This window comes from Oncorhynchus masou, chromosome 1, assembly GCF_036934945.1.
Source record: "Oncorhynchus masou masou isolate Uvic2021 chromosome 1, UVic_Omas_1.1, whole genome shotgun sequence".
Lineage (NCBI taxonomy): Eukaryota > Metazoa > Chordata > Actinopteri > Salmoniformes > Salmonidae > Oncorhynchus > Oncorhynchus masou.
In genome coordinates, this window is record NC_088212.1 from 51,670,839 (window position 1) to 51,692,796 (window position 21,958).

The following is a 21,958-nucleotide window of genomic DNA, read 5'->3' on the forward strand; positions in this document are numbered from 1 at the left end:
AGTTGAGTTTTTACCAAAAAGTTATATTTTGGTTTCATCTGACCATATGACATTCTCCCAATCTTCTTCTGGATCATCCAAATGCTTTCTGGCAAACCTCAGACAAGCCTGGACATGTACTGGCTTAAGCAGGGGGGGACACGTCTGGCAATGCAGGATTTGAGTCCCTGGCGGAGTAGTGTGTTGCTGATGGTAGGCTTTGTTACTTTGGTCCCAGCTCTCTGCAGGTCATTCACTAGGTCCCCCCGTGTGGTTCTGGGATTTTTGCTCACCGTTCTTGTGATCATTTTGACCCCATGGTCTGAGATCTTGCGTAGAGCCCCAGTTCAAGGGAGATTATCAGTGGTCTTGTATGTCTTCCATTTCCTAATAATTGCTCCCACAGTTGATTTCTTCAAACCAAGCTGCTTACCTATTGCAGATTCAGTCTTCCCAGCCTGGTGCAGGTCTACAATTTTGTTTCTGGTGTCCTTTGACAGCTCTTTGGTCTTGGCCATAGTGGAGTTTGGAGTGTGACTGTTTGAGGTTGTGGACAGGTGTCTTTTATACTGATAACAAGTTCAAACAGGTGCCATTAATACAGGTAACGAGTGGAGGACAGAGGAGCCTCTTAAAGAAGAAGTTACAGGTCTGTGAGAGCCAGAAATCTTGCTTGTTTGTAGGTGACCAAATACTTGTTTTCCACCATAATTTGCAAATAAATTTATTACAAATCCTACAATGTGATTTTCGGGATTTTTTTCCCTCATTTTGTCTGTCATAGTTGAAGTGTACCTATGATGAAAATTACAGGCCTCTCTCATCTTTTTAAGTGGGAGAACTTGCACAATTGGTGGCTGACTAAATACTTTTTTGCCCCACTGTATATGTGATTAAAACAACCTCTAACTTTCCCCAGTGTCATCCTCCCTCTATATCTGTTCAATAAAATTAGAAATTAACTTAAAAATCTGTTTTTTAAAAGATCCAGACCTTGGCCCTGTAGAGCTCCAGCTCATTGTCTGAGATCCTCCAAGGCTCCTCGGCCTTCAACCTTTCTGCAGCCTCCTGCTCCATGTCGTCCTCCTTTAGCTTGTACGGCTCGATCATTTCCTCAAAGCTAAGCACACTACAAGAGACAGGTAAACGGTACACACAATGAACGTCATTATTATTGCATTTTAATTATGATTACATTGTCATTATAGTCCTAGGCAAATGGGTTTCTTTGTACTTGACATATTGCACAGTTTCTTTGGCGGAGGCTTCTCAGTGACCTATAAATGACTTCATGTTGAACATGATCTTGTGGCCTGGCTGGTTTATTGATAATGCCGCACCCTCCAGCCACATATCTACAGTGTTGGCATAGGTTTGAATCTGGTCTACTGCCCTATGATACAACCTCACCCTATCTTACCCTACTGTTACCCTCTTTCTCTATCTGATCAATCAAATCTGAAAATATTTTTTTTTATATAATATTTATACAGTATGTAAATAGAGCATGATCTTGACACAGCGGGCATCTTACTTGTGTTTCTTTGGCTTGGTGTTGATGTCCCCGAGCACATAGATCGCAGAGAAATCTATCCTGAACTTGCTGAGCAGAGCAGCCATTCTATTAAAAAAACAGGAGAAAGTATCTCAACTCAGTTGGTAGAGCATGGCGCTTGCGATACCAGGATCGGAGGTTCGATTTCGGCTGGGGTCACCCATACAAAAAATGAATGCATGCAAAGTCGCTTTGAATAAAAGCAGCTGCTAAATATTTGATTATACTATAGATTCCTCAACCTCACATCATGACTGAAGGAACGATAACTCACGCCCTGCGATCATGGTCAATCCTGTTGATCTTCCCACCAATAAAAAGACGGATTTTGCAGTCCTTCCACTTCTTTTTTTCCGTGAGCAAGTACGGAATCAACAGAGCCAAGCCTGTAACATTTGGAACAGATAAATAAGGGATGATGGTAATACATGACGACTCTTTGGGGTCAAATCTGATTGTTGACACTTGGGTCATATTCATTGGGGCTCACTGTAGCAAAGTGTTTTGTAACAGAAAATTAGCTTTTCCTATTGGATATAATGCCTATTCATTTGGTGCATTCGAACATAATCACAGCATTGACTTGCCATACTGTACCTCCGTCATCAAACAGCCACCACACATCCACTGTGCCTTTGCACTGCTTCTTCTTGAACTGCTGGCTGGCCTCCAGAAGCCTTTGGTCTGTGAGGCTCAGTGGCTTAGCACTTCTCTTCGTCTCTGTGGAGCAACCACATCAAAGGCAGTCACACAGTTATTAGCAAAGACGGTAATTGACTGTGGACTGTTAGAATTTCCCATAGGAAAACATGTCTCACTTGCTGGGCATGCACAGTTGTATACTAGGCAGTGCATCCATGATTTCACAGTTTTTTTGTGATATTTTTTTGGCCAAAATGCTAAATTTTGCTGTGGCAATTCTGGCATTTTGTATGGCAACAAGGCACATGCACAGAGGGCTCTATCTGTGCAGAGCACAAGCCCATTTGCCCTTCCAGTTTTTTTGTATACATTTTTTGTCGTTCTTGCTCTGCACCCACTGCCTCCATGTCATTGGTAAATTCTCATATATGCTTCAGAACTAAAATGTTGCACGTCTTGATTCAGCATTGGCACACAAAGGCGGGCACGCTGCGCATATTCAGATTAGTGACCAGAAATAACTTGTTTCATTTACTCAAGCCTGTTTTGCCCAGGCAGAAACAGAGTAGGCCTACATTTATCATCCAAATAAAATACAGTTTAGCAATCTACTACTGACTCATCTTTGCCAAAACAATATGCTAACCTGCTGATTTGATTGATCATTTTCATATATCAGATAGGCATAGTTTGGATTTTTAAAGATAAGCAGCTGTAACACTGCACTGCCTTCAATATTATGGGATGAAGATGAACATATTCTGGCAAATGTATTACAATATTTGTGAGGAAGAACAGGGATACCCAGCTGGCCAACAACTGCTCCCTGGGCGCCGATGACGTGGATGTCGATTAAGGCAGCCCCTCTTTGATTCAGAAGGGTTGGGTTAAATGCAGAAGACACATTTCAGTTGAATGCATTCAGTTGCACAACTGACTAGGTATCCCCCTTTTCTTTCACTGTGCAGGGAGGCTGCCTTCCAAAATGATGGCACAGTGCAGACAGAACATGCTTTCCATCTGATCCTGCAATCTCTGCTACAAGTAGGCCATATGATTTTGCTTGCTCTGGACTCGAGAGAAGCGACATGATATATCCCTAGTTGACATTGGCTGCTAACATGAACAACTTTCAGCTCCTTTCAGCTTAAAACACAGTCTATTTTTGTAGCCTATCTTGAGTTTTGAAAATGCATAACCGTTTATGGCAGTATTGTTAGGATACATTTGCGCAGCAATTGTGCTCGCATGTTCTGGTGTACACATGTCCATGTGTATGCGCAGGGGTTACATGTTTTGTACCACTCTTTTTTGAAAACCACTAAGATTTGTGGCAACCAATGGAGTTTGGTTGGATATAGTAATGGTAGGCTACCATATTTTATACAATCTTCTGTTTTGACTGGAACTGTGTTGGTCATTGTTAATAAGTTTATTCCAGTTCAAAATGGTTTTGCAAAATACTTTACTCATCAGATTGTGCTGCTTTCCCTCTTCTTAATAATGGCTCAACGAGTCATGGTTGCAAATTTTTTGTTTGTTTGAGTACATGCCCCCAAAAGGTCTGAATTTGTCAAATTTGTTTTGAAAATGCGCTGTTAAGGGAAAAGGTTTGTTGATGTCTCGCTGATTGAACCATATAATGTGGCAATTGGTTGAAATTGTGAGCCCTCTTTTTGTACTGCAGTGATGGGTCAGTTTTATGAGATTATATTGCAATGATTTGACTGTTTTGTGCGGACATAGTGCAGCGATTGGTCAAATTTGCAAGCACTTGCATAATATACAGGGAATTGTTGATTTAGAAAATCCTGGAGGGACTGACCAAGATACATTGTAGCTTTTCAAATGAGCATAAACAGTAGACATTAATTACTTTGGTGCGAGTTAGGCCTGTTTATGGTTGTTTGGAGCAGGTTTCCTGAACCCAGGATAAGTCAACTGGACTAAAAGTGGACTTCAAGACATGAATAGGCTTAATCTGAGTATTTCTGTTTTACAACATTACCTGTGAAGCACTGTGGCTATATACTCATTCTAGTCTAAAGATTACCTCTGAGAATGAGAGGGCTGTTTTGAGCACTGGTGATCAGGGATGGAGGAAAGGAGTTACTGTCCTCGGAGTCTTTACCAAGCATGTTGACAGACACCACTACATCCTTCATACCCGCGTCCTTCTTCTCATGGGATGACAGGAGCTCATCTGGAGAAGGGGCAATCAGACAAATCTCAGAGCACTTTATCTAGTCCTTAGGCTTGCATCTGAAATGGAACTCTATTCCCTATATAGTGTACTACATAGACCTCTGGTCAAAAGAAGTAATAATAACAGAAGGAAATCTCAGCGCTTTATAAATGCACTACAGGGAATAGGGTGCCATTTTGGATGCACCCTTACTACTGTGAAAAAATCCATAGAATAGCTAGAAAGGGGGTGAGCTCAATCCATCTGAAGCTATCCACTGAAGCTAAGCTTCCATCTGAAGCTATGTCTGTACTACTAAGGAATGTTGAACTTGATTGTGAGGAATGAGTGTGTTGAATGAGTGTTCCTGGGAAAATGAAGAACACAGCATGACACAATACTGTACCTGGGTCTTGAATATGGGAGATATCAAGACCCTCTTGTAGTCTGATGATGACAACACCATGCTGCAAGTCAAAGGCATCACTGAAACACAACCGTACAGCTTGTTACTAACACTGAAGAGGGAATATAGTATAAGACTAGATGGCCAAAGTGATTTCAATCATGATTTCCTCAGGAAAGCATGTGATGTAGGGTGAAATTGCCTCTATATGCTGATCTTGGGTTTAGCATTTTCCCGTCTAATGGTTAAGGTCAGGATTGGGAAGGGGAAGCTGATCCTAGATCTGTACCTAGTGTAAACGTCACCCTAGAGCAAACCATGTAGTCAGTCAAACTAGATACACTTACTGGATGATGTTGATATACATTTCCACATCTTTCATCTCGCCATCACTCCAGTTGTTCTTAAAGCCCATTACAAGTGTGTTGGGCTTCAAACGCCCCAAACCTGTGGCCTTGAAGATGAAAAATGTTTACATCAACATATTAATATTGGAAGGCCATAACCTGACTCTTTCAATAAAAATCCCTTGAACAACATGCACAAAGTGCAGTCATAACTACCTCTTTATGCGGCAGATAGCCTAGTGGTTAGAGCATTGGACCAGTAACTGAAAGGTTCCAAGATCAAATCCCTGACCTGACAAGGTAAAAATCTGTCGTTCTGCCCCTGAACAAGGCATATTAACCCACTGTTCCTAGGCCGTCATTGTAAATAAGAATTTGTTCTTAATTGACTTGCCTGGTTAAATAAAACATTTTTTTTAAATAAGGCACATTGAAAAAGATCATGATAGACAAGAGCCTGGGAACCAGTTCATTTGTGCCATCATGCCACTCCTTTCCACTCCTGGTCATGAAAAATACTTAACATGATAGCATAAACAGATCTGGGACCAGGATAGGCAGACACCATACTGAGGATACACCACGTATTATAGCAGTGCACTGCAGAACAATCACCTGTAAAAGGTACTGAGCTCCATGTCTCAGGTCTTCAGCAAACACAGGGGTGTAGAAGGCCTTGATGCGATTCTTCAGCAGCCAGCGCTGGTAACGGGCATGATCAAGAGACATCTCCTTGAAGTTTGGCCGACGGGACACCTTGGGATAATGAAACAATCAAAGCTGTTACTCCTAAAAATATAAGTAAGCTGTAAACTATATGTAAGATGTATACTGTGTATGTACAGAGATGCTTTGTAGTTGATAAGGCTTAGCGGCTAGGCTTGTAATGATACGTACCGTGCGGACGTGGCCACACACCATAAGGCCTACGTTCTTAGTGAATGCGTTTACCAGATGGAGTAAAGCAGGCCGGGCATTGGGGTATCCAGTCATCACCAGACACTGGGGTCTATCCCATATGAAAAAATAAAATAATAATCGATTTACGTTTTTCAGGATACATGTGACATTTTTTAAATTGGCCAAATAATGTATTAAGTATTATTACAGTAAAATCTATATATACGTATGTGTGTAAAATTGAAATCACAATATCTGTTAAATGGATCAGAAAATGCTTTTAAAAATACATTCTGAAATGCATTAATGTATTTTAGATTTTTTTTTTACATATATATTAAAACATTTATTTGGAAATGTTTTGTGAAATATATTCCAACAGGCACTTAAAAATTATTTGTACATTTTTTTTAAATTAAAATGTATGGCAAATATACAAAATGTGCCAAATCATATTGTAACAAAATGCAATGGTAGGCGCAGTGTACAAACTTAACCTTTAAATCACAGAACGCAATATGACACATTAAAACCACCTAAAGTCTAAGCCCTGTCTACTAAGTCTAAGTCTAAGCCCTGGAACTGTTTTAAGAAGGTCATACCAAGGATCATTTAGCTCTTTGATTTGGAATTTTAAGACTGATTGAAGAATAAAAAAATATTTAAAAAAATAGTTTGATCAAAAACAATTGTGGGCCTTACTGCTATTAGTCCATACAAAAGCACTGAATAACAAATTCACTACAACAGTCCCCCCAAAAAATCTAAAGGAAATTTGTTCTGAAGTGAGAGGGATGTTGCTAGGCCTGTTCATTAGCCCCCCCTAAATAAATCAATATATCAGTCAATATATTTTCTCTGTGATTTTTTTCTTTCCGACAACCGTTCCATCACATCTTAAACTTCCTACGACTTTGGTCATAATCAAAGCTTTGTTAACCAATACATTTATTTTTTATTTTTACTTCACCTTTCTTTTACCAGGTGGGCCTGTTGAGAACAAGTTCTCATTTACAACTGCGACATGGCCAAGATAAAGCAAAGCAGTGCGACAAAAACAACAACACAAAGTTACAAATGGGATAAACAAACGTACAGTCAATAACACAATAGAACAATCTATATACAGTAAGATTAGGGAGGTAAGGCAATAAATAGGCCATAGTGGAAATAATGACAATTTAGCATTAACACTGGAATGATAGCTGTGCAGATGATGATGTGCAAGTAGAGATACTGGGGTGCAAAAGAGCAAACAAATAATAACAATATGGGGATGAGGTAGTTGGGTGGGATATTTACAGATGGGCTGTATACAGGTACAGTGATCGGTAATCTGCTCTGACAGCTGATGCTTAAAGTTAATGAGGGAGATATGATATGTCTCCAGCTTGAGTGATTTTTGCAATTCGTTCCAGTCATTGGCAGCAGAGAACTGAAAGGAAAGGTGGCCAATTGAGGTGTTGACTTTGGGGATTACCAGTGAAATATACCTGCTGGAGCGTGTGCTACGGGTGGGTGTTGCTATGGTGACCAGTGAGCTGAGATAAGGCGGGGCTTTACCTAGTGAGGAAAGCACTTTTAAAGAACAACCAGGCATCCCCTAAAGATGGGATGAGGTCAATATCCTTCCAGCATACCCGGATCAGGTCAATTAGAAAGGCCTGCTAGCTGAAGTGTTTTAGGGAGGGTTTGACAGTGATGAGGGGTGGTCGTTTGACCGCGGACCCATTACGGACGCAGGCTATGGGGCAGTGATCGCTGAGATCCTGGTTGAAGACAACAGAGGTGTATTTAGAGGGCAAGTTGGTCAGGATGATAACTATGAGGGTGCCTATGTTTACGGATTTAGTGAGGCTGCCTGTAAGTTGCAGTGTAATAGACGTTGCGAGATAGCTAACGTTAATGTTTACGGTGACTATCTACTTAACATTGTATTTAACGTAGTTTTGCTATCTGTGCCAGGCTATAAATGAGACAGATGACGTAACATCATGCACATATCTTTTCATACTCAATTGCTTTCATTCAGTAGGCAATTTCAAAACAATTATCAGTAGGTCATGTGTAGAAAAGGTGACATAGTGTTGATCACAATGTCATTGTATTATCCTCAATTTCTCAACTGTAGGCTAGCTAACGACTAACGTTAGATGGATATACGGATATTCTTTGCGAGATGCAGTGCCAGCAGCTCTGTCGAAGGCCAATCCGGTGAGAAATTAAGATTTTACCAGTTCAAACAAACAAATTCAAACTGAAACTGATCATCACATCTTAAGCCTTGAGTTATTGTAAATATGAGTTTAGTAATGATACATGTCAAAACACAGCAGACAAGAATGAGGGAAAGAAGCTGGAGGCTGACAGGGCTGAGAGGTTAGTGATAAAAAAGCATGTAGATATTAAGCTTTCAGTTAAATTTGTACAGAATATGACAGCATATGTTTTACTTTTGTTAGGCATAAATACATTTTATTCATGATATCTTAAAGGGTCATGCAGAAAGAGAGGCTTCTGTGCCATGCAGAGATCAACATGCGAGCTGTATAAGTGAGAGTAAGCCCAGGCCCCCCTAAAAGAGGCTTAGCCCCCTATCCATGAATCTCTAGTGACTTCCCTGCTGAGAGATATAAGAAGGTCAGGAAACATGAGATATATATATATATATATATATATATATATATATATATGTATTTAACCCCTTATTTTTAGCACTAAACAGTATCCTAATACATATACTTCCATTCATTTTTTAAACTGGTACCGGGGTACCTTCAGACGAGTCTTGTGAGTCCTATCGGCATCCTAGAGCAAAACAACCGACATGTACTTGTCCGTGAGATTCTGACCTTTGCACATATTAGTGTGTAGCCCAAACTGTTCCGACACTACAGACAGAAGTTTGCAGATCGTCTGTACTGACTTCAGACCGAGTCCAAAGATGCTTATGGGTGACTTTTTTTTACGATACTAATTAGATTTCTGCAGGGCGAAAATATTATCTCTAGCTTACTTTTTACTGTCTTGAAAATCCGTCTCGTTGGAGGCCAAAAAGCACTACACCCCCAACAAGCCACGCCCCCAATACTTCTAATAGGTTGCCGCCGCAACAATATATTTAGTCAGAATGCATTTTTATTGTACATAACACATCCTAATTTAACAAAAATTCTACATGTTAATATTAATTTTCTTTTGTGAATCTTGCATTCAATTGCACACAACAAGCTTCCATTCCCCCGTCACAATGGGATTCATGTCTAATTTAACTCATAATTAGCAGTTGTGTAGGGCCATTCAGGTGTATTTTTCCCAAAAGTGGTAAGTTAGTTACCACTTGGTTACGCACGCACCATAACACCTCTAACCATCCACTGTATAATACCACTCATTGGAAGCACAATACCAACATATACACTTTCACATATTGTGGAGCATTGTACAATGTATAGTTTTTGTTTAAATTTATAAAAACTGAAATAAAAGAGTAATTTAAGATAATGGTAAAGACTAATTTAAGATCCCGAATTTGCATTTTAGATGATAATGAATGGACAGGGCGACCAGATCCTAGATCAGTACTCTTGCTCTGAGACACTTGGTATAAATGGGCCCTGATGTTGAACATTGAATGTTGTTGCTGAAGTACACAACGTCAAGGTGCAGGGTTCATTCCATAGTACGTGGGTATTTTTTTAGTAGTGTGCAGTATGATGTGTAACAGTTACGCTGATGCTCCTCTAAAAGGACCTGCTGCTGTGCTACCTGAAGTTTTTGACGTGGTCCTCTACACCAGTGAGAAGGAGGCAGTGTGTCAGGGCATGGTTATAGATCAAGGCTTGAGTGGAGGAGCCCCAGTTAACATCTGTGTGGGAATAAAATTAAAAATTAAAAAAGAATTAAGAAAAAATAAAACAATAGATTAGAGACGAATATTGAACAGAAGTGTAACAACAGCCGACATCAACACTAGAATATAGTGAAAATACATGTAGTATTATAATATGTGTGTATGATAAAGGCACAGTGTTCTTACAGCAAAGAGAAAATACTGGCCATAGTTTTCTGTCCCAGATACATTCAAATACTATGTGAGAAGAGGACCATTTACCTGGTTTCTTATAGCTGACATATACATAGAGAGCCAAGACAATGATATTGGTCATAAGGGCGGCCCACCAGTTTACAACAAACATGACAGCACAACAAAGCACGGCTCCAGCCAGCGAGACCCACTTATTGAAATATTTGAAGCTTGGCCGCCATCCTATTTAGAAGGGAGAGAGGACAATGTACAGTAGAACAAAACATTATCAATAAATTCATATTGACACAACACAGACTGGGAATATATATGTAGTGACATCAGTGTGTAAAAACAACAGAGTTAGAAAGTAATTTAACCCTTTACACTCGTGAGAATTGGCCTATATGGACAGGGCTGAATTGAAATGTTTCTTACAGAAGAAATATAAAAGCATTTGCATAACCATGGTAGCCATTGAAAGGGAAAAGTTTGGAGATAATGGGAAAAGTATTAGACCAAAAGGTAGAGACAGTTCACCTGACATAATGATGAATCCAAACATTACACTGTTGAATTTATGTGCATTTTACATTTATTGTACTTTTCACCGCGTTTGTTGATAGCGAAATCTAAAAATACTCTGGATACATGATAAGAATATTCCTGGAAAGACAAAAAATTACAAAGGTTTGAGTGAGAGGACTAACTAGTGTCGCCAAGTGGCCAAACACCTCTCCAAAGTGTGCACAGTTCCTAAGTCATTTTAATGCACTTTTATGACTCAAAGAAGAGTCTTCAACTATAAGGTGCTTTTTGAACACTCCTAGCTGTGCCGTTGAGTATCTAGAGCAAGCACACTTGTAATTTTTTTGTTTGGAACACAACCCGGCATCCCCACCATCACACAATTACTGTTGTTGTTTACACAATCCAAAAACGGTCCATTATAAATCGCAATCTGGGTCAGTTGGGAATCATTTGAAAGCTTGTTCTATTGCCAACATGCCTAGCTAAGTTATAAAATACGATATTACAGTGTTAAGCTTACACAAAGCAATTTAGGGAAACAGATAATAATTTTGGTGCGCATAGAAAAGAGTCATGATTGCATTCAGGTATGTGTGCCGTGGGGAAGTTTTATGATATGGAAATATGAAGTGCACATTTGGACTCAAGGGTGTTTAGCAAAATACATTGTCCACTTAATTTGCAGCATTTCCCTCACTCAGACAACAAAAACATTTTTTTACAGTTGCCCAATTAGCGGGAGAGATGGGGGAAACTTCTTGTCGCACTAGGTGCTCAAAGTCAGAAGGGCTATCAGTCAAAACCTATCCAGTGCTGGGAAGAGAAGAGCCAGCCCACAGGGCACACCACATAATTTCAACGTGGATATAATTGAGAAATATTTGGTTGAGATGTTGATCAATATGATTAAAACCTACAGTTGAAGTCAGAAGTTTACATACACTTAGGTTGGAGTCATTATAACTTGTTTTTCAACCACTCCACAAATTTCTTGTTAACAAACTATAGTTTTGGTAAGTCGGGTAGGACATCTACTTTGTGCATGACACAAGTAATTTTTCCAACAATTGTTTACAGACAGATTATTTCACTTATAATTCACTGTATCACAATTCCAGTGGGTCAGAAGTATACATACACTAAGTTGACTGTGTCTTTAAACAACTTGGAAAAATCAAGAAAATTATGTCATGGCTTTAGAAGCTTCTGATAGGCTAATGACTTAATTTGAATCAAATGGAGGTGTACCTGTGTATGTATTTCAAGGCCTACCTTCAAACTCAGTGACTCTTTGCTTGACACAAGTCTGGTTCAACCTTGGGAGCAATTTTCAAATGCCTGAAGGTACCACGTTCATCTGTACAAACAATAGAACGCAAGTATAAACACCATGGGACCATGCGGCAGTCATACCGCTCAGGAAGGAGACGCGTTCTGTCTCCTAGAGATGAACGTACTTTGGTGCGAAAACTGCAAATCAATCTCAGAACAACAGCAAAGTGAAGATGCTGGAGGAAACAGGTACAAAAGTATCTATATCCACAGTAAAATGAGTCCTATATCGACATAACCTGAAAGGCTGCTCAGCAAGGAAGGAACCACTGCTCCAAAACCGCCATAAAAAAGCCAGACTATGGTTTGCAACTAACTGCACATGGGGACAAAGATCGTACTTTTTGGAGAAATGTCCTCTGGTCTGATGAAACAAAAATAGAACTGTTTGGCCAGAATGACCATCGTTATGTTTGGAGGAAAAAGAGGGATGCTTGCAAGCCGAAGAACACCATCCCAACTGTGAAGCACGGGGGTGGCAGCATCATGATGTGGGGGTGCTTTGCTACAGGAGGGACTGGTGCACTTCACAAAATAGATGGCTTCATGAGGCAGGTAAATTATGTGGATATAGTGAAGCAACATCTCAAGACATCAGTCAGGAAGTTAAAGCTTGATCACAAATGGGTCTTCCAAATGGACCATGAGCCCAAGCAAACTTCCAAAGTTGTGGCAAAATGGCTTAAAGACAACAAAGTCAAGTTATTGGAGTGGTCATCACAAAGCCCTGACCTCAATCCTATAGTAGATTTGTTGGCAGAACTGAAAAAAGCGTGTGCAACCATGGAGGCCTACAAACCTGACTCAGTTACACCAGCTTTATCAGGAGGAATGGGCCAAAATTCACCCAACTTATTGTGTGACGCTTGTGGAAGGCTACCTGAAGTTAAACAATTTAAAGGTAATGCTACCAAATACTACTCGAGTGCATGTAAACTTCTGACCCACTGGGAATGCGATGAAAGAAATAAAAGCTGAAATAAATCATTCTCTCTACTATTATTCTGACATTTCACATTCTTAAAATAAAGTGGTGATCCTAACTGACCTAAGACAAGGAATTTCTACTAGGATTAAATGTCAGGAATTGTGAAAAACTGAGTTGAAATATATTTGGCTAAGGTGTATGTAAATGTCCAACTTCAACTGTAAGCCTAAAGGTCGAGACAATAAGTAGACACAGTGACAGAATAAATTCAACCACACCTCTGTCCATTGAAGTCCACAAAGCATATTACATGGAACAAACAGTTACATGACCTACAGAATGGTCAAGCAAGTTAATGTTTCCGACATTTTCGTACCACTTAACAACTATTGATTTAGAACCACGGAGAGTTACCGCAAGTCGCAAAGAAAACAGGAGCTGCCTCCACTATTCCAGCACCATCAACTTCAACATCATCAAATCACCTAAAGTGTAATACAGTGACAACTAAAAGATGATGTGTCTGTCCGTGTATCTGATTTCTGTGCGTGTGTGCGTGCATGTTCATACAAGTAGAAAAACCATGTTGACTCACCCTACTTGCAGAGAAACTCCAATGCCATCCTCCTCTCTTTCATGTTAACGCCATGGTCTATCACTCTATCATACAATACACGCTTTTATTTTTTGTTGTCTTAGGCTACCAGGCTAAAATGCTTGCTCGCTAGCCTAACTTCCTTTCATGGGCAACGTTAGTTAGTTATCATTAGGTTTCTACATCTACCTACATATTGAACTCCCATTCTCTCCGGCCAGGGGCACAATGTATGAATTACTGGTTGGATCAGAATTGCTATTATAATCATTGGCCAGTATGGAGAATTAAGTAAAACCACAAGTCCAAATCCATATCTCCATCCATGGCTCATTTAGGAAAGGGACAATTTTAGCTAGCTAGCCACCGGAAGACAACAACACGAGATGAAGCAATTTAAGTTATTTCTGTCAATGACGCATGCTCTCAATGCGATTTGATAGGAGTGAGGCCAAGTACAAACTGTCTTCCCGTAACACTTTTTTTGGTGCGCCAGGACCATTCACAGTTGAGCTCACTCAGTTTAGCTCAACGCTGATTGGCTATTCTTTAAATAGACAATTTATCAAGGGAGGCCAAATGCTCACTGGATTCCCTTGCGTTCAATGCTTCAGGCGGCAACAATGTCATACTGTTTTGGAATAGACAGCATCAGATAGATGGCCTACACATACAGAGACAAGAGGGGTGCTGCTGTTGCTTTCTCTGGTGAGATACATTCAGCCACTTGCGAATTGAAGGAAAATGATGAAACACAGAGAGAGGAAAGCTAAATAATTGTATGTTTTTTTCATGGTCATTTTGGGGGAGATGCCTGGGTTCCCTTGGCATCCATGAATACATGCCACTCGTTATCACTGTGCTTTTAACCATCTAAAAGCACAACCAAATTCCAATGGAAAATCAATGTTAGATTTTTGGTTTAGTTGTCACCAAATGTCTATCACTGCGCTTTCAATCAAGTTCAAATGGGAAGACAATGTCAGATATTTTGTTTATTTATAACCAAATCACCCGGATTGCAGTTGAGGTGACATTAAAAGTACATGGTGCAAGGTCAATTCTGTTTGAGATTACTCACAGATTATTACAGCAATTGTGAAGATATCCACAAACCTGACACAAACTTTGCATGCTATCTTGAACATGCACACTGTATATGATTACATAAGAAGAAATGTATAGTTACAGTAACATCTAATCTTCAAAACAGCAAGATGGCGCCCGCAGACATGGCAGCTCTGCTTCTAGCTCCTTAGCAACTTTGCAGTATTTAGTTTCTTTTGTGTGTTATTTCTTACACTATTATCCCAGAACGTTTTTGTGTTATTACATACAGCTGGAAATTGGTTTTGGATATCAGATCGTTGGTAACTCACCAGCACTACGACCAGGAATACGACATTCCCGAATTGAATCCTTTGTTCCAACCCCCCAGGGCAATTGGACATATCCTCCAAGAATCCACCGGCGGAGAAGAGATATTCGGAGTAGCATTCTAGTCCGACTCAGGAGGCAGGCACACCATCCACCACTTCCGGGTATATTACTTGCTAATGTTCAGTCTCTAGACAATAAAGTAGACGAGCTCAGGGCGAGGATCTCCTTCCAAAGAGACATCAGGGACTGTAACATAGTCTGTTTCACAGAATCATGGCTCTCTCCGGAGAAACTGCCCCCATCCATACAGCCAGCTGGGTTCTCAGTACATCACGCAGACAGGGATAAAGAACTCTCTGGGAAGAATAAGAGCGGTGGTGTATGTTTCATGATTAACCACTCATGGTGTGATTGTGATAACGTACAGAAACTCAAGTCCTTTTGTTCACCCAACCTAGAATAACTCACAATCAAATGCCGACCGTATTACCTCCCAAGAGAATTCTCTTGTTATAGTCACAGCTGTGTATATTCCCCCCCAAGCCGATACCACGACGGACCTCAAGGAACTACACTGGACTTTATGCAAACTGCAAACCACATATGTTGAGGCAACATTTATTGTAGCTGGGGATTTTAACAAAGCACTTTTGAGAAAAACGCTACCGAAGTTCTATCAATACATTGACTGTAGTACTCGCGCTGGGAAAACACACGGCCACTGCTATTCTCTCTTCTGGGATGTCTACAAGACCCTCCTCCGCCCTCCCTTTGGCAAAACAGATCACGACTCCATTTTGCTCCTCCCTTCCTATAGGTAAAAACTCAAACAGGAAGTACCTGTGCTAAGATCTATTCAACGCTGTTCTGAGCAATTGGAATCCATGGTTCAAGATTGTTTTGATCAAGTGGACTGGGATATGTTCCAGTTATCCTCAGATGATAACATTGATGTTGTCACGCCCTGGTCTATATTTATTATGTTATCTTCATTTATTGGGTCAGGCCAGGGTGTGACATGGGTTTATTTGTAGTGTGTTTCGTCTTGGGGTTGTGTGGGGTGTATAGATTAGTCTATGGCTGCCTGAGGCGGTTCTCAATCAGAGTCAGGTGATTATTGTTGTCTCTGATTGGGAACCATATTTAGGTAGCCTGGGTTTCACTGTGTGTTTGTGGGTGATTATTCCTGTCTCTGTGTTTGTTGCACCAGTCAGGGCTGTTTCGGTTTTCGACGTTTGTTGTTTTGTATTATTCGTGTTCTTCAGCATTAAAGATGTATCGAATGAACCACGTTGCATTTTGGTCCGATCCTTGTTCCACCTCTTCGTCAGAGGAGGAGTTGGAAGAAAGCCGTTACAGATGTATACATGGACACGGTGACTGAGTTCATTAGGAAGTGTATAGGGGATGTTGTTTCCACTGTGACTATTAGAACCTACCCAAACTAGAAACCATAGATAGGTGGCAGCATTCACGCTAAACTGAAAGCATGAACCACCACATTTAACCATGGCAAAGTGACTGGGAAAATGGTTGAATACAAACAGTGTAGTTATTCCCTTCGTAAGGCAATCAAATAGGCAAAACGTCAGTACAGAGACAAAGTGGAGTCGCAATTCAACAGCTCAGACACATGTGGCAGGGTCTATAGACAATCACGAATTACAAAGGGAAAACCAGCCACGTCGCAGACACCGATGTCTTGCTCCCAGACAAGCTAAACACCTTCTTCGCCCGCTTTGAGGATAACACAGTGTCATCGACGTGGCCCTCTCCCAAGGACTGGGGGCTCTCCTTCTCTGTGGCCGGCGTGAGTAAGACATTTAAGCGTGTTAACCCTTGCAAGGCTGCCGGCCCAGGGGGCATCCCTTGCCGTGCTCTTAGAGCATTTGCAGATCACCCTGTAGCACTCACTTCTGTCATCATGAAGTGCTTTGAGAGGCTAGTTACAGATCATATCATCTCTACCTTATCTGACACCCTAGACCCACTTCAATTTGCTTACCGCCTCAATAGATCCACAGACAATGCAATCGCCATTGCACTGCACACTGCCCTATCCCACCTGTACTAAAGGAATACCTATGTAAGAATACTGTTCATTGACTATCTCAGCCTTCAACACCATAGTACCCTCCAAGCTCATCATCAAGCACAGTGTCCTGGGTCTGAACCCCGTCTTGTGCAACTGGGTTCTGGACTTCCTGACGGGCCGCCCCCAGGTGGTGAAGGTAGGAAACAACCCTTCCACTTCATTGATCCTCAACACGTGGGCCCCACAAGAGTGCATACTCAGCCCCCTCCTGTACTCCCTGTTTACCTGTGACTGCGTGGCCACACACACCTCCAACTCAATCATCAAGTTTGCAGACGACACAACCATAGTAGGCCTGATGACCAAAAATGATGACAGTCTACAGGGAGGAGGTGAGGGCCAGGAGAATAACCTCTCCCTCAACGTCAACAAAATGAAGGAGCTGATCGTGGACTTCAGGAAAAAGCAGAGGGAACATGCCCCTTTCCACATTGACGGGATCTCAGTGGAGAAGGTGGAAAGCTTCCAGTTCCTCGGCGTACACATTCACTGATGATCTGAAATGGGCCACCAACACAGACAGTGTGGTGAAGAAGGCGCAACAGCGCCTCTTCAACCTCAAGAGGCTGAAGAAATTTGGCTTGGCCCCAAAGACCCTCAAATACTTTTACAGATGCACAATTGAGAGCATCCTGTTGGGGTGTATCACTGCCTGGTATGGCAACTGCACCGGCCACAACTGCAGGGCTCTCCAGAGGGGGGTGTGGTTGGATAGTTGCATCTGAGCCCCATCATTGGAGGCACACTGCCTTCCCTCCAGGACACCTGCAGCGTCCGATGTAACAGGAAGGCCAAAAATATCATCAAGGACATCAACCACCCGAGCCACGGCCTGTTCATCCCGCTACAGTATCATCCAGAAAGCGAGGTCAGTAGAGGTGCATCAAAGCTGAGACCGAGAGACTGAGAAACAGCTTCTTTCTCAAGGCCATCATACTGTTAAAAAGCCATCACTAGCCAGCTATCACCCAGGTAATCAACCCTGCACCTTAGAGGCTGCTGCCCTATATACATAGACATGGAATCACTGATCACTTTAATAATGGAACACTAGTCACTAATAATGTTTACATACTGCTTTACTAATTTCATATGTATATACTGTTTCTATTCTACTGTATTTTAGTCAATCCGACATTGCATTTTAGTGAATCCGACATTGCTCGTCCTAATATTTATATATTTCTTAAATTCATTATTTTACTTTTAGATTTGTGTGTATTGTTGTGAATTGTTAGATATACTGCACGGTTGGAGCTAGGAACACAAGAATTTTGCTGCATCCACAGTAACATCTGCTAAATATGTGTATGTGACCAATACAATTTGATTTGATTTGAAAATGTGACCATGAATGTCTTACTCATTTTAAGGTTGAATGCTACATTTATTTTGTAAGATAGCTTTGACTTTAGGCTATTTATTTACTGTATTACAAAGAAAATGTTGAATTGTGTTTGGTTGACAACACAACCAAGTATCAGCTTTTAAAGGAGCTGTTTCTACTGCTTGGATAGTTGCATCTGAGCCTCAATGACTCAGTGGCGACCAGTCATTCAGGGTAGAGCACCAACTGTTTGGACATCCACCAGTTTAAATGTTTTTCATGTAATTCTGGCATTAATTTGTGTCTGTTATCAGTTTAGCAAACAATGTAAACTAAAAATATAGTTGACAACCAACCACAATTCAATATCACTAAATATCATTACAAGTTAAATAAACCAGAGCTTGAAACACATTGGTTAATTTGCTTTGTTAAACCTACCCTTTGGAATGACTTCAATAGCAACAGTGAATCTATTTGTTTGGAAGTGGAGATCTCTAAACAATTATTCTCATGATAGTACATTGGTAATAATCAGTGACAAATATCATAGCAGGACTTGAATAAACCCCAGGATGGGAAACCAAAGGGTAACTATAGATAAATTCTCCAGTAGGAGGTGCTGCCCAGCCTATTGTTTTTTTCTGATAGTGGATATAATGTTGAAAATCTGACATTGTTTTAAACGTACAAATTCAACATATTTTACACAAGGTTTGTTTATGTTGAAATTGGGTTACTGTGATGATGTATAGCATGTTACTGTACAGCCGCTGCATTCCAATTTAGGATTTATCAGTCAGATCTGTCATTTTCAGCCCGTATATGGCTACGAGTGTAAAGGACAACGATTAATTTGAATGAAAAGTGAATATATCGGAGAGTACATATATCAAAACCAATCCTTACCTGGAGAGTTGGCCAGAGATGCATGGAACACAGAAAAGTTTATCAAGGCATATGAGGCCAGAAAGAAGTTTGAAATGATGGGAGCAATGACATTCAGCTCAGCTAAGGGGAGAAATCACAAATAAAACTATAAATAGACTGATACATGAGTGACAGGGAAAGAATGAAGTGGATCTTTTCAAGCATTTTGTACACTGTAGTAATCTGTTTGTTGGCCAGTTTGGAAACTAGAACGACTTCATTACCCATAATTCTCAATAATGTACAAAAAAACCTACCAATAAGAATGAAGGCCAGACCAATACAGAAGGTGAGGACGTAGCCCCGTAAAGGTTCATTGTTCTTTCCATATCCCTTAGCAAAGACATGGAGGCCTGGGTAGATGTTGTCCTTGCACAAAGCCTAAACAGCCACACAAATACATTGAGAAACCAAATCCAAGCATATAAAGCGGAAAAGGTCTAACATCCAATTCAATTGACAGGACATACCGTATACTCGTTTTTTACATAATATTGGATGTCTAAAATAATCTCTAAGGGGCAGTTTCCCGGACACAGATTAAGCCGCATACGTGTCTTTTTGTTGAGCAAAACTTTTGTGGAATGTACTATGCTGCGTTCAGACCCCCGCACACTCAAGGTCGTCGAGATATATAGTTTCCTTGTAGGCCTATTTGGCGGGAAACTGTGAAGAGAGCTGTAGCCTATTGCCTGTTTCTGAGTCTTTTATTAAAGAATGTGAAACAATGTTGTGTTTATTTGCTGCTTTTCATTAAATCATGTAGCTGTTCTTTAGGCTATGGGCAGAATATAATATTTTGTAGCATAGGCTACCGAATTTATGACAATAAACAGTTCATGTGAAAAAGGACGATATTTGGTTGTTTCAATTGAAAAAATACTCTTTGTCACATGACAATAGCAATAGCAACATTTTGATTTTAGAGACACAAAGTAACAATAGCCTCTATGATTAAATGGATCCGAGTCCATCTACTATTGGGCTCTCGCCACCATCATCATTATTTACATCATTCAAATTCACCAAATCAGTTTGTTTACAAGCCCACTAGGCTACTCATTTGTTTTCATTAAAAGTCCTGAATGATAGATAGGAAAATACCATTGGGTGTTTGCCTAGGCTATCTTACACTATTGCACACAATAGCCTTCAGTGTCCAATCCGACACACAGAAAAATATGAAAACATTAACTCATTACCTTGATGCTCTCTTTGTTACATCTTGTAGACCCTGCTGCAAATCAAGCAGATAATCAACATAACTGTTTTTGCATCGCATGCTATCTCACAATAGCTGTTTGTCACTTGACTGTCATTCAGAAAAATCCTGGATTAGCTGATGATGGTTGACAATAACACTAGGCCGAAACTAACAGCTGGATACCAAATGCACATCTAACAAGTAGTTAAATTAGCATACCCATAGCCTATTGAAGAACCAAGCAAGTTAGGTGACTTTCGGGGTAAAAGCGTTCGATTTTGCAATTGCATACATCGTTTTGGATTTGTGTGCCCATAAAAACTGTTTTCACGGCATGGCTTAAATGATTATTATGAACATTTGATAAAGCGGTGCTGCCATCATTAGCGCATCATCTCATAGACTCAGCAAGACTTTTGTCCAACTGATGCTCCATAAGGGGTCAATGGGTTTCTTAGTGTTTTCATGATTGATTCGAATGAAGCTTTCAGAACATTCGCACTTTGCCTACTGGTCATTTATCTCACAGTCATCTGGACACGTTCCTATGTGCAGTGCAGGTCAGTTATATTTTTGTCTCCTTTTCATATCGAAAAAATTGTAGCTTATTGATCACAGAGCAACCAGCCAGCTGTCACATTTTTATTCATTTATTTTATACAATATTCTGCCCTTATGAACAATGTATATATAGTATATTCTCCATTGGCATGCTTTTAGGTCCAGGCCCAATCTGTGTCTGGGAAACCGGCCCTAAAAATATACTCCTCGAAAATACTCGAAACATAACAAATACTGAAGGAGGGTTCTCACCTGGAAGACTTTTGGGGCACTGACGAGAGAGGCCAGGGCTGATGACAGCGTGGCAGAGAAAATACCAGCAGTGATCAGAGGTCCAAACCCAGACACCAAACTCATGACCTAGCCAACAACAAGCCTAGACGTCACTTCACTAGTTGGCACCTTCAATGATATCAGGCAACACACACATTTTCTCATGAACTGAGATTAAACTACATCTATTGAAAAGATTGAAATGCAAAAACAAACGTCAAGTTATAGAGGGTACCATAGGGGTGCTAAGCCATTAGTGGTATTGGGGAGAAAGTCATGCAAAGTCATGGCAAAACACCTCAAGGTATAAGAGCATGTCAGAAAATACAAAAAGATTAGTGCTAACCATGACCAATTTGTAAAAGGCTTGCAGTGTGTGTTCATAACAAAAAAACAACAACAGCTAGGTGTATTGTTCAACTCTATGTCTGCCGTGCAAACCAATCGACAAGTGCCTTTGTCAGTAATGCCATGTAAGTGCACTTGGCTTTGGTACTGGGTAACTCTGTACCACTTGCCTATGATATCAGTGTCACAAAGAGGGTGGGTGCCTACGCACAGTGGTTGCTGTCAATGGTCTCATTCAAGACCTAGAGAATGCCTTGTGACTCACAACACAAGCACTATTATCCCAGCTCCCATTGTTTACCACTAACTAACACTGCAAGCCCCTACATCTATTGTCAAAAATTCAAGCAGAAAGGAGAATAACGTAGTGAGAGAAATGCAGCTTCTGAACTGCCGTGAGAGACAGAATAATT

General features: G+C 40.6%; 1 protein-coding gene across 1 annotated transcript in view; it reads right to left on the bottom strand.

The window, feature by feature from the left end:
• Positions 1-21,958, bottom strand: part of LOC135546282 (solute carrier family 12 member 2-like) — a 37,238-nt gene that overhangs the window by 2,160 nt on the left and 13,120 nt on the right. The window contains exons 11-24 of the mRNA XM_064974587.1: positions 21,177-21,284; positions 19,417-19,540; positions 19,139-19,240; positions 10,129-10,284; positions 9,783-9,882; positions 6,012-6,123; positions 5,730-5,870; positions 5,115-5,221; positions 4,768-4,847; positions 4,230-4,379; positions 2,132-2,254; positions 1,809-1,920; positions 1,514-1,600; positions 973-1,108 (exon numbers count right to left, since the gene is read on the bottom strand). Of these exons, the coding sequence (XP_064830659.1) occupies positions 973-1,108; positions 1,514-1,600; positions 1,809-1,920; positions 2,132-2,254; positions 4,230-4,379; positions 4,768-4,847; positions 5,115-5,221; positions 5,730-5,870; positions 6,012-6,123; positions 9,783-9,882; positions 10,129-10,284; positions 19,139-19,240; positions 19,417-19,540; positions 21,177-21,284 (1,638 nt within the window). The remainder of the gene's footprint in view (positions 1-972; positions 1,109-1,513; positions 1,601-1,808; positions 1,921-2,131; positions 2,255-4,229; positions 4,380-4,767; positions 4,848-5,114; positions 5,222-5,729; positions 5,871-6,011; positions 6,124-9,782; positions 9,883-10,128; positions 10,285-19,138; positions 19,241-19,416; positions 19,541-21,176; positions 21,285-21,958) is intronic.